We start from the raw sequence: 11,824 nt of genomic DNA, 5'->3' as shown, positions 1-11,824 counted from the left end.
TGCTCCTTGGCAACCCTCTACAGGGTCACTATGAGTCAGAACCTACTCAACAGCACTTAACAACAACAATCTTTATACAAGCAGGCTGCCCTATCTTCCCGCTGAGCGACTGGTGGATTTGAACTGTCAACCTTTTGGTTAGCAGCCGAGCACTTAACCACTATGCCACCAGGGGTCCTTCTATGAACCACCCCCACTCCACCCCACCCCTGTATAGGAAGAACAGAAGCCTAGGAAAAGCCTTCGGTCTATAAAGCCCCAGGAGGTGAGGGAAGAAAAATGGAAGCATTTTCTCAAGGCTCTGCACTTTACCTGGTTGGGGAGGGGAGGGGAGGGGAAGAGACCTGCAGTCCACTGGGAAGGGCTACCCCTGTACCTCTGTAGCTATCTGGCCAGTCGGCAGAGGGCTGAGGCCTGAAATGATGGCCCTCCAGGTCACCCAGGGCACAGGAGGAAAACAGCGCAGCGTGTGTTCTCATAACTCAGCTTTATTGATTTCCAGTGTCTCCCCCTCGGTCTGCGCTCAGCCCAGGCTTCCATAGGTCTCTGAGGCTAAATGTTACTGGAGCTGGTGACACCGGCTCCACTGCTCCCCTCCCTGGGCCCTGGGCCCCCTAGGTGGAGGGGAGGAGAGGCGGCTCGTCTGTGGTGTTGGAGAGAAAGAATGGGCAGCAGGGTCAGAAGCCAGAGAAAGCCAGACAAGCAGCAACATGCCCGCAGATCCCGTCACAAACCCCGCCCAGCCCTGCACACAGCCTCAGCGGGGGCGGCCATCCTACATACACACAGCTCTGCCAACCCTCGCCCGACCTGTTCCTCAGAACCCCAATTGTTCCCGGGAGAGGAGATCCAGATGTTTGGTGGCTTAGACTTGTATACTTTAACCCTGGGATTAGCAAGAAGTGTCAGGGGGACCGAAACCCCTACATCCAAAGCACCTGACAAAATTGCTCCCCTCGCTCACTCTCACAGCCAAGGACTGGCCAACCTGGGCCAGAACTACATATCCCAAGATGCACTGCTCCACAATAGGTTCCACTTCCTCTGCAAACCTATCCACAGCCGTCCAGAAGATTCTACTCAGCGTGACCATATAGGATAGAGTAGAACTGTCCATAGGGTTTCCAAGGTTATCAATCTTTGTAGAAACAGACTACCATATCTTTCTGTCAGCTGCTGGTGGGTTCCAACCACCAACCTTTAGGTTAGCAGCCAAACCCTTTAACCACTGCGCCATCAAGGTCTCCTCTGCTTTCGCCAAGCATGGTCTATCAAAAGTTAAGGCAAGGTGAGTTGCATTCAGGGACTCTCAGTCCCTAAGAGACAGCACCAGACACCCAGAAAGAATTTACAGGCTAAGACTACTGACAGACAGCCTCCCACTCAGCCCCACCCACCACCCAGACCCGGATTCTGCACTCTGGGGAGGGTGAGGGAGTGGAATGAGGGTCCCCAACCCGCGCATGGGGGCGGGGGAGTGCTGTCTCGTGGAATTGTGCAGCAACTCTGGATCCTGGACATCCAGCTCAGAACACATCTGGGGAGAGAGCAGGGGACGGGTGATAGGAGAGAGGGTCAGCAGCAAGCCGTGGAGGTGGAGCCCAGTGAGCATGCAGACTTGTGCTAGTCCTGTGGCCATTCCCTGAACCCTGGGTTGGGGAGTTATCTGAATTAATAGTCCCCTCCCCTCCTAGCCCCTTCCCCCCCCTCCCCACCTCACCTGGGGCCTATCCCACCTCTCTGGGGTCAGCCAGCCTCACCTCTGCCTAGTCCCAGGGCTGGGAGCAGGTGCAGGCTGTGAGAGGAAGGTAGGAGGAGTGGACTCCAGTTCCAAATCTGGATGGCCACAAGGTTCCCGCCCCACCCAGCTAGCCTGCCCCAGAAGACCTCATGGCCCTTCTAGCCACACTGAGCCCTTCAGTGGGAGGATGAGGATATCCCAGCCAGAAGACAGTGAAAGCAAGTGATGGAGCTGACAGGGAACTGGAGACAAGAGTGAGAAGCAGCAGTAGCACCCAAAGGGAAGCAAGAGAACCAGTCAGCGCTCAGCACTGCACAGGGGGTGTCGCCCCTCAGCTGACAATGACCCCCCCGCAGAGCTGCCACCTCCAGCTCAGAGAACCCAGGCCAAGTCGTCCTTCCTCGACCTCTGTCAGCAGCAAGGGCAGCTGGGGACCTGGTCACCAGAGGCCCAACCCAAAACACAAATGCCCCTCAGAAGCTCCCCATCCAATAAGTGCATCCTGGGTCTCAGGCCCTTCCCTGCCTGAGACACCCACCTGGGCTTCACCCAGGGATCTACTAGCCCTGGGCTGAGCACAGAATCCTGAGTCCACACTGGTGTGAGGGTGGGCTTGGGAGGGAAACTGAGGGCGGGAACCTGGGGTTGGCAAAGGGCTCCTGCATCTCAGGCCACACCCCTCTCTGCTCCATGACAGGGAGGAATGGAGCCCCAGTCAAGACTGGGACCAGTTCAGGTTGGGCCTGGGGCTCAGAGGATGAGGCAGCGTGAAGCTTTATCCTCCTGGGCTGGGCTGGGCCTGGCTGCCTCACCCCCCGCACCCTCATGGGTCCCCCCCAGGCCTGGATCTTGGTGCTGGGCCTTGGGCCGCCCCTGCCGTTGTCGCTGTGCCCCCCGCCCACCTGCTGGTTTCTTCTCAGCAGCTTCCATCTCTGACAGGCTGTATGCCATGGCAAGCTGTAGGTCCTCGTCATCCTCAGAGAAGTCTCTGTCAGAGGGGTGTGAGACGGGGGTCTGCCGGACCTGCATGCCCCCAGACCTGGAGGTGACCGACTGTTGCTGCTCACGACGGCTCAGCTCCAAGCCCAGTGCCAGGTCGTCTGGGACACCTGCAGAAGGCACGGCCGCTGTGAGAGCCCCTGAGCCAGACTCTGCCTCACACAGTAAGAATCTAGCCACTTACAGCCCACCTTCCAAACTGGCACACAGGCAGTTCAAGGTAGCAGTTATGATCATGGGCAGGTAATCAGCTCTGCCCAGTACAAGCTCATCTTCTGGGCAAGTTACTCAGCTCCCTAATAGGAATAGTGATTTTTAAAAAAATGTTACAGTCAAATGGATTCAACTCACAGTGACCCCATTGTTACAAAGTAGAACTATTCCATAGGATTTTCTTTATGGAGGTCTTCTCTGATTGATACAAACAGTTAAGCACTAGACTACTAGCCAAAAGGTTGGTGGTTCAAATATACCCAGTGGCACCTCAGAAGAGAGACCTGGTGATCTGATCTGCATCCAAAAGTTTATACCCCTGAAAACCTTATGGAATTTTTTTACTTACACCCATGGGGTCACCATGAATCAGAACTGACTTGAAGGCAATCAACAACAACTGTTACGGAAGTATATCATCAGTGGGTGGTTTTGAACCACTAACCTTTACTAAACCAAACACACTGTTATCCAGTCAATTCCAACTCAGCATTTCCAAGACTGTAAATCTTTACAGGATCAGACAGCCTTATCTTTCTCTCAAGGAGCGGCTGGTGGGTTTGATCCACTGATCTTGGGATTAGCAGTCCAGTGCTTATCCTACAGTGCCACCAGGGCTCCTTTGGGAATGATGATAATGTTTGAATTGTTTTGTTGCTATTGTTAAGTACTGTTGTATTGGCCCTGTATAGAGTTTTCTAAGGAGTAGATGGCAGATTTGAACTGCCAACCTTGTAGTTAGCAGTCCAGTGTTTATCCTATAGTGCCACAGTAGAACTTCAGAAATGATCATTTTGTTATTGTTAAAGTGCAATCAAGTTGGTTTTGACTCATGGCAATTCTGTATAGGGTTTCCAAGGAATGGCTGGTGAGTTTGAGCCACCAACCTTATGCCTAGACAATCAAATCATAGACCCAATACCACTGAGTAGATTCCGACTTATTGTGGGCCTGTATAGGGCTTTCAAGGCTGTAAATCTTTATAGGAGCAAAAAGCCTCATCTTTCTCCAGAGGAGCAGCTGGTGGGCTTGAACTGCCAACCTTGCCTACCCTACAGTGTCCCCAAGGCATTAAAAGGATAAACTAGAAGAATCCATGTAAAGTACTTAGTACAGTGCTCTCCCAGCCAGCAGGCATGAAAGGGGATCTGTGAAGGCAATCCTGTACAGTGAGGTGTCTTGAGAAGAGTTTACCTCAGAATCATGTGTCCTGTGTTAGATTCCTGGCTTGCCTTACTTGGGTAGGAAAGAGCCCTGGCCTGGGGCTACTTGGGAGATCAATAAATCCATTGTTATGGAGTCAGTTCTGATTCATAGTGACCCAAAACAATAGGATAGAACTATTCTATGGTATTTTCAATTACTTCATATGTATGCAAAGCTGGACAATGAACAAGGAAGACCAAAGGAGTGATGCATTTGAATTATGGTGTTGGCTAAGAACATGGAATCTACCAGGGATCCCATGGGCTGCCAGAAGAATGAGCAAATCTGTGTTGGAAGAAGTACAGTCAGAATGTTTCTTAGAAGCCAGGACGGTGAGACTTCGGACATATTATCAGGAAGAGGACATCATGCTTGATAAAGTGGGTGTCAGTGAATAAAAAGAAGACCCTCAATGAGCTGGATTGACACAGTGGTTGAAGCAATGGGTTCAAACACAGCAATGACTGTGAGGCTGGGGCAGGAGCAAGCAACGTTTCCTTCTGTTGTACAGAGGCTCTGTATGAGTCACAACCGACTTGATGGCCTCTAACAACAACAGAACTGGCCCTTGGAGTTTCCTGGGCTGTGGCGCAGTAGGTTAAGCATGGAACTGCTAACTGAAAAGTTGGCAGTTACCCCTTGGAGAGAAAAATGAGGCTCTGTAAAGTTTACAGCCTTGGTAACTCTATGAAATAGTTCTACTCTGACCTTTAGAGTCACCACAAGTTGGAACTGACTTCATGGCAGTGGCTTTAAAAAAACATATCTTTATGGAAGCAGACTGTCATAGACTTCTCCCATAGAGTGGTTAGTGGGTTCAAACCGCCAATCTTTTGGTTAGCAGCTAAGCATTTAACCACTACATCATGAGAGCTCTTTACTGGGGAGATGTTGTTGTTAAGTGCTGTCGAGTTGGTTCTGATTCATAGCAACCCTGTATAAGGTTTTCAAGGAGCAGCTGGTGGGTTTGTACCACCAACCTTGCAGTTATCGGTTCAGTACTTATCCTACAGCACCACACCAAGACTCCACTTGGGAGATAGGGTCCCTTAATCTCACTAAGGATCAGTCTCCTCAACTGAAAAATAGGGCCAATACCACCTGCCCTGATTTTTCCCCTGGGATGCTTTAAGACTAAAGGGGCTATTGTATATGTACAAGTGCTTTTAAAGTAGTTAAGTGTTTTGCAGATGTAGGGCACCCCACTGATGATGATGGCGATGATGATGATGATGATAAACTAGCCCTCCTAGAGACTTCTCACTTCCCATTTCTGCTCTCTTGCCCAGGATCGCCATCTTGAATCCTGTCAATTCTGTGGCTGTGATCCCCTCCCTGTCCCAAGGAAGTTCCAAGAGGAGCAATTGGGGAAGAGGCTTTGAGCTCTGGGGTTGAGGATTCCTGGGGGGTGCAGAGTGGTAAGCAATTCTCACCATTGATGGTGACTGACTTCAGCTGCCCGTCCTCCTCCACTTCGACCCGTTCCTGCCCGTTCTCCATGATTCTGTGGGAAATGGCACAGTTCCTTTACTGAACCCTGCACTTGACAGGCACTGACCAAGACTCTGGGTGATACAGTGGACAGGACAGGTTGGACTCTGCCCTCAAGGAGCTTATCTTCCTGTTGTAGATTAGCTGCCCTCAGAACCCTCTACCCTACAGTCCCAGCAGGCCCTCTCACCTGCGTGTGGTGACACGGCGTCCTTGGACCAAGGCGGTGGATGTAGAAACAGAGCGGAAAGCACCGGCACCAGGACTGAAGGAGAAAGATGAGGAGAAATCTGGCATCGGGACAGAAGGAGAGAAAGAGAGGTGGTTAGACCATCCTCCAATCACAAAGGACCAAAACACTCAGGGGACTCCAGATACACAGGTGAGAAGTCTTGCAAAAGTAACTGGCTACTGAGGCCAGGGGTTCCGGGAGCCAGAACTTGCCAAAATGGGGAGAAGCAGCACTTACCCGAACGGCCAGGGAAGGCAGTAGAGAAAGTAAAGAAGGAGCCAGAGTGTCGGGAACTCCGGCTCTGAAGCTCCGAGAAGGGGCTCAGGTCGTCTGCAACAAGTAGATGTAGCAGAATACAGTCAGGTGGTAAACGGTGCCCACCCCCCACCCCCAAAAAAATATAAACTCTGCTATTAAATCCAGAAACATACGCTGCCAAACAACTGGGTATATTGCTATTTTTGCCCCCCTTTTCCCCTTTAGTTTATTTATAAACTCAATTCTTTTTTAAAACTGTTTATGGAAAGCTAGAATACCAATACAATGCAGAATACCAAGGAAGGGAAAACAGCAAGCTCCTTAAGACAGACAGATAGAATAAAAACACCAGACAGACAGATAGACAAGCATGCTATGACATCAGGTAGGCACAACTTGGAGTCCCAATTCTGCCATATGCTGTGTGACTCTAAGCAAGTTACCTGAGTCTGTTTGCTCATCAGTAAACAGGGACAAAATGAGCTACTTCCCACAGTTCATTAGAGGATCAAAGGATATAAAATACTTGACACACATTAATCATTCCAGAAACTGGTATCTGTTGTTGTTTGCACACTTATTATTGCTGTCCCAGAATGCTTTGAGTCTTGCTTTCATGGCTATCATTGTAGAGGGCGAACAGTGTATCACTGTTATTACAATGAATAAGGTGGGTCTCTGACTATAGGGTCACGTGGGTCCTGACGTGTAACATTCTGTCCTATTGCTCACTGGACCAATCCCACCAACAAAGAGGGTAGCGGGTCAGCAAACACCAGGAGGTGGAAGACACGATAGTCACATCAGTGGATTCAAACACACCAACAATCATGAACACAGCACAGAGCTGGGCAGCACTGTGTTCTGTCATATATCAGGTCATCATGAGTCCCAGCTGACTGAGGGCAAGGAGCTCAGCCTCCTGTCTAAGGGCCTTCAGGCTGAGGGACAAGGAAGCCTGGAGGGAGAAGGCAGCCAAGCAGGTGTTCCCTATATCCACTCACCAAAGAGCTCCGCAAAGGGATCTCCACTCCCAAAGAACTCCCGGAAGACTTCCTCAGGGCTGCGGAAGGTGAAGGTGAAGCCAGGCCCACTACCACCGGTGTCCGCCCGAGATGGGCCAGTTCCTTGTTGAAGGAGAGACAGAGTGTATGTGTGTGGGGCAGGGGAAGCAGGTGCATCTTGTTCTGTGCCAGACGACCAAACTCTCTGTGAGGCCAGATGCCTCAGAGAGCAGCCTTTGCAAGTATTTGTCTCCCCTTCAGCACTTCCACCCGTGGGCCCCAACATTCCACCTACCTGCCCCCGTCAGCCCCTCGCGGCCATAGCGGTCATAGATCTCGCGCTTATGCTCTGAAAAGAGAAACCAGGCCATTGCTCCCTCTATCTGGGCTGATGATCTTGTTGCACCCTCACCGCCTCTCCCAGGTTAGGCTGCTCAGAGAACTGCTCAGACTGAGATGGGGGTGGGGGGTGTAGGGACTCAGCAGGGTGGACAGCAGACACAGGCTATAGATTTTAGGTGCAGCTGAGCCCTTCATAAAAAAAACCTAGTTGTATAATGGTTAAGCACTCAAATGCTAACTGAAAGGTTGGTGGCTTGAACCCACTGGCAGTTCTGTGGGAGAAGGATGCAACTGTCTGCTTCCACAAAGATGTGCAACCTCAGAAACCTTATGGGGCAGTTCGCCATCCTATAGGGTTGCTTTGGGTCGGAGGAATTGGCTTGACAGAGATGGGTCAAGGTTTTCAGTGAACTCTTTACACAGCTCTCTACACGATGGGCATGAAAACAGCACCTACCTCATAGAGTTGTAAAGATTAAATGAGCTGGCCCACATCCACTGCTTAGCATAGTGGCTGGTACACAGGAAGTATTCAATAATTAGCAGCTAACTGAGCTGGGCTGCAAATCACAGGTCAGCAGTTCAAGCCTACCAGGTGCTCCTCAGAAACCCTCTACAGGGTTGCCAAGAGTAGGAACTGCCTCAATGGTGCTTAGCAACAACTTTTATGTTACTGTTAGTCAAGGCTCAGCCTAAATGCCACCTTCTCAGAGGCCTTCTGTGACAATCCTAACAAAAATATTGTTGTTGTCATTAAGTGCTGTCGAGTTGCTTCCGCCTCATAGCAATCCAGTATATGGTTTCCAAGGAGCAACTGCTGAGTTTGAACTGCTGACCTTGTGGTTCAAACCAACATTGCAGTCCTGTGCATATCCTACAGCGTTACCCTCCTTCAGAATACTCTTCACAGTCTGTAATCTTGTCTTTGTATTTACCTGGTTATCTGTCTTCCCTGGATAGAAGGGCAAAGACAGTGTCTGCTTGTCCTCCACTGTCACGTCAGTACCCATCACAGTAAGCATTTTATGAATATTTTTTGAATGAACGCAAGGCAGACCTGGATTCATATTCCAGCTCTGTGTGGCCTTGAGCAAGTTACTTCGCCTCTCTCAGCCATAGTTTCCTTGCCTGTAAAATGAGAGTGATAAGCCTGCTATGAAGAATAGCTATGAAGAGTCCTAGAGGTTACATGGCAAAGCACCCCCCAGTGCCTGGCATGGCACAGGTTCACTTCACATCAGCTGCCTGTCCAGCTTCCTTCCTCTTCTAGCACCCAGGGGAGAGCTAGGAACAAACCCTGAACACGGTGGGTCAGGGGTGGAATAAAAAGGTGCTTTGTACATACACAACAGCTACAAGACCTGTTGCTATTGAGTCCACTGTGACTCAGAGTATCACTGCAGGACACAGTAGAACTGCCCCATAGGGTTTCCCAGACTGTACGTCTTTATGGAAGCAGACTGCCACATCTTTCTCCTGTGGAAGAGCTGCTGGGTTTGAACCTTTTCGTTAACACTTAACTACAAGGTTCCTGACTTCACACATGTTGTTAAGTGCCGTCCAGTCAATCCCAACTCAGAACAACCCTGTATAGGGTTTCCAAGGCTGTAAATCTTTGTGTGAGAAAGAAATCCTCATCTTTCTCCCATAAAGCAGCTGGTGGGCTCAAACTGCTGACCTGTGTTTAGCAATCCAATGCTTATCCTACAGAGTCACAGTGCTCCCCGACGTTGCACATTGTTGGTGCTTATTTGAAATGAAGCAAAAGCAAAAAAAAAAAAAAATCCAGAAGTCCTCATGGAAGCAGGGTACCTAGAAGGCCAGGTTGGAAAAGGCATAGAGGAGACGACTGGGGTAGGGAGGCGTGGCTTTAGGAAAGAGTAAGATGAGACCTGAATGGGGGGGGGGGGGTGATGTGCTGGGTTCAGCTTTAACCCCCTCTCCACCCTTACTGTCAGACAGCACTTCATAGGCCTCTGCCACCTCCTTAAACTTCCTCTCAGCAAACTCTTTATTATCAGGGTTCTTGTCTGGATGCCATTGTAGAGCTTTCCGCCGGTACCTGCAGGGAGTCAGAGGGGATATGAAGCATTTCCCACTAACCACTAACCTGTCATTGCCCTGTCACCACACAGCACCACCCCCAGCCCCCCATCCGCCCCATCCAGCCTGCAAGGCTGTCTCGGTTGCCAGGTCTGGGCTCCACTCCGTGGCCAGTGCTGAGAATACCTGCATTAGCTGATGACAATTGGAGACAGCGACAGCTGTAGCTCTAACCCCTCCCTAGACTCAAGGGGCTGCAAAGCCTCAGGTTGAGGATACATGCAGCCATGAGGACAGGGGCACTGGTCCCTTCTAGTCACCCAGCTTGGCCATCTTTGCCCAGCAACCTGATTCAGCCCATCTAGGGTTGCGGGTGGGAAAAGAGGGAGGGGAAGGAAAAGGTATGGGAGAAGGACCACAGTAGCGCTCCTATTCCTCCTCCTCCATTTCACTCTCCAAGGGGCTCTTAATAATAACAACAGGGGTTCTTAATACTCTCTAAAGAGCTGATTCCCTTTTCACTGCCTCTGAAGCGCCCCATGATGGAAGTGTGGTGAGAGGTTTTTGATGTGCATCGGCCGCACTTACGCCTTCTTGATGTCATCAGGGGACGCACTTCGCGGCACGTCAAGGATCTCGTAGTAGGATGCCATGGCAACTCGTCAAAAGTCAGGTGGGCCTCCTTTAGGACTGCGGGAGAGAAGGAGTCAGGCAGAAAGAACCTAGAGCTCGTCCCCAGGGTTGGAAATCCCCTGGGGGTGTCGGGGGACATTCCGAGTTGGAGGAGAGCCCACAGGGCTGTTTGCTGCCAGTGACTAGGCTCTCTTCCTTAGTCTTATCGGTCCCCACAGGCAGGGGCCGCGGGCTATCTCAGTACCCAGGTGTAGAGAGTCCTTTGGGAACCCCAGGAGTCGAGCAGCCCGGCTCAGGGCCCCCAGCCCGAGCTGGCCCCCGCCCGCACCTCCTCCTGCAGCGACCCGCCCCTGCTCCAACCGGGAACCGTCTGGCACGAGCCCCCGCCTCGCGCGGCAACTGCGTAGGACGCACCGGGTCCAGCTTTGCGTGCAAGGTTGCGTCAGCGGCAAGGAAACTACTAGAGACAAGAGAGGCCGGCTCAGCTTGTCACCCCGGGAAGGGGCGGGAGGCGGGGGGAGGTGGGGGGGGCGGGCGGAGCGGCAATTGCAAGGGCTGCCGGGAGAGGGGCGGGACGGAGCCGGCTATTTGGGGCGGATGACGTCACCCCGGGTGGATCTGGGGGAGCACAGCCAGCTCCGTCCGTGACGCACTCTCAAAAACGCAGAGGCAAGGACAGTCCGCAAAGTTGCCTGCGGGTCCCTGATCCCTTTGGGGCTTTCCTGTAAGCACTCTCTAAAATTGATGCTTCCTCACCCTAGAGGAAATCAGCACCTCAAGGACTCACAGGCCTTCACCTAGATTTAACTCCGCCCCTTCTAAAGATCCCTCTCCCCTCTCCAGGACCTCAATAGGCGGCCCTGACTAACTTAACTCTGCCTTTTAAAGCTTCTCAAGGCGTCTCCTTCACTACACTTGTCAGAGCTACAATTGTTGTTGTGAAGTGCCATCGAGGCAGTTCCAACTCATAGCGACCCTGTACAGGGTTTCCGAGGAGTGGCTGGTAAGCTTGAACCACAGACCTTACAGATTAAACCGATTTTGCAGTCCAACTTATTAACAACCCACAGGGCCACACCAGTACTCCATTGTTGTTGCTGTTGTTCAGTGCCCTTGAGTCGATTCCGACTGATGGCGAGCCTGTATAGGGTTTCCAAGGAGCGGCTGCTGAGCTTGAACCACCGACCCTGCAGTTCAAAGGACTTTGCAGTCAGTTGCATTATCACACAGCACCACACCAGGACTCCATTGGTAGCATTTATTTATTTGATTAATTAATATCCGTCTTTTAGGAGCTCTGGTGGCATAGTGGTTACGAATCAGGCTGCTGACCTCAGGGTCAGCAGTTCAAAACTACCAGCTGTTTCACTGGAGAAAGATGAGGCTTTCTGCTCCCGGAAAGATTTACAGCCTTGGAAACCCTGTACAGGGGCGCTATGAGTCTGAACCGACTCCACGGCACATAACAACAACATCCCAGGTATGACTTCGTAGGGTTAGCACTGGACTGCTAACAGCAAGATTGGCAGTTCAAACCCACCAGACGCTCCTTGCAAATCCTGTACAGGTCGAACCAATGAATGGTGCTTTGCAACAACAACAACCCCACTAAGATGTCTACTCCGCAGGGCGGGGCTGTCTCTATTTTTCCACACTATTTTG

General features: G+C 51.3%; 1 protein-coding gene across 2 annotated transcripts; it reads right to left on the bottom strand.

Annotated features, from left to right (window-relative positions):
* Nucleotides 1-1,506: 1,506 nt before the first annotated feature.
* DNAJB2 (DnaJ (Hsp40) homolog, subfamily B, member 2) lies at nt 1,507-10,214 on the bottom strand. Of its 2 annotated transcripts, XM_006867837.1 has the most exons (9): nt 10,118-10,214; nt 9,439-9,548; nt 7,440-7,493; nt 7,145-7,267; nt 6,120-6,212; nt 5,841-5,940; nt 5,593-5,663; nt 2,644-2,850; nt 1,507-1,537 (listed from the first exon to the last, which is right to left on the bottom strand). In XM_006867837.1, exons 1-9 carry the CDS (start codon nt 10,180-10,182, stop codon nt 1,527-1,529), a joined length of 834 nt encoding a protein of 277 aa, XP_006867899.1. In that variant the 5' UTR covers nt 10,183-10,214; the 3' UTR covers nt 1,507-1,526. The 2 variants fall into 2 exon arrangements, with proteins under 2 accessions (XP_006867899.1, XP_006867898.1); XM_006867836.1 differs by lacking the exon at nt 1,507-1,537 and having other exon boundaries at nt 2,281-2,850.
* Nucleotides 10,215-11,824: the final 1,610 nt, after the last annotated feature.

This window comes from Chrysochloris asiatica, unplaced genomic scaffold, assembly GCF_000296735.1.
Source record: "Chrysochloris asiatica unplaced genomic scaffold, ChrAsi1.0 scaffold00110, whole genome shotgun sequence".
Classification (NCBI taxonomy): Eukaryota; Metazoa; Chordata; class Mammalia; order Afrosoricida; family Chrysochloridae; genus Chrysochloris; species Chrysochloris asiatica.
This window is presented reverse-complemented; position numbering and strand designations above follow the sequence as displayed.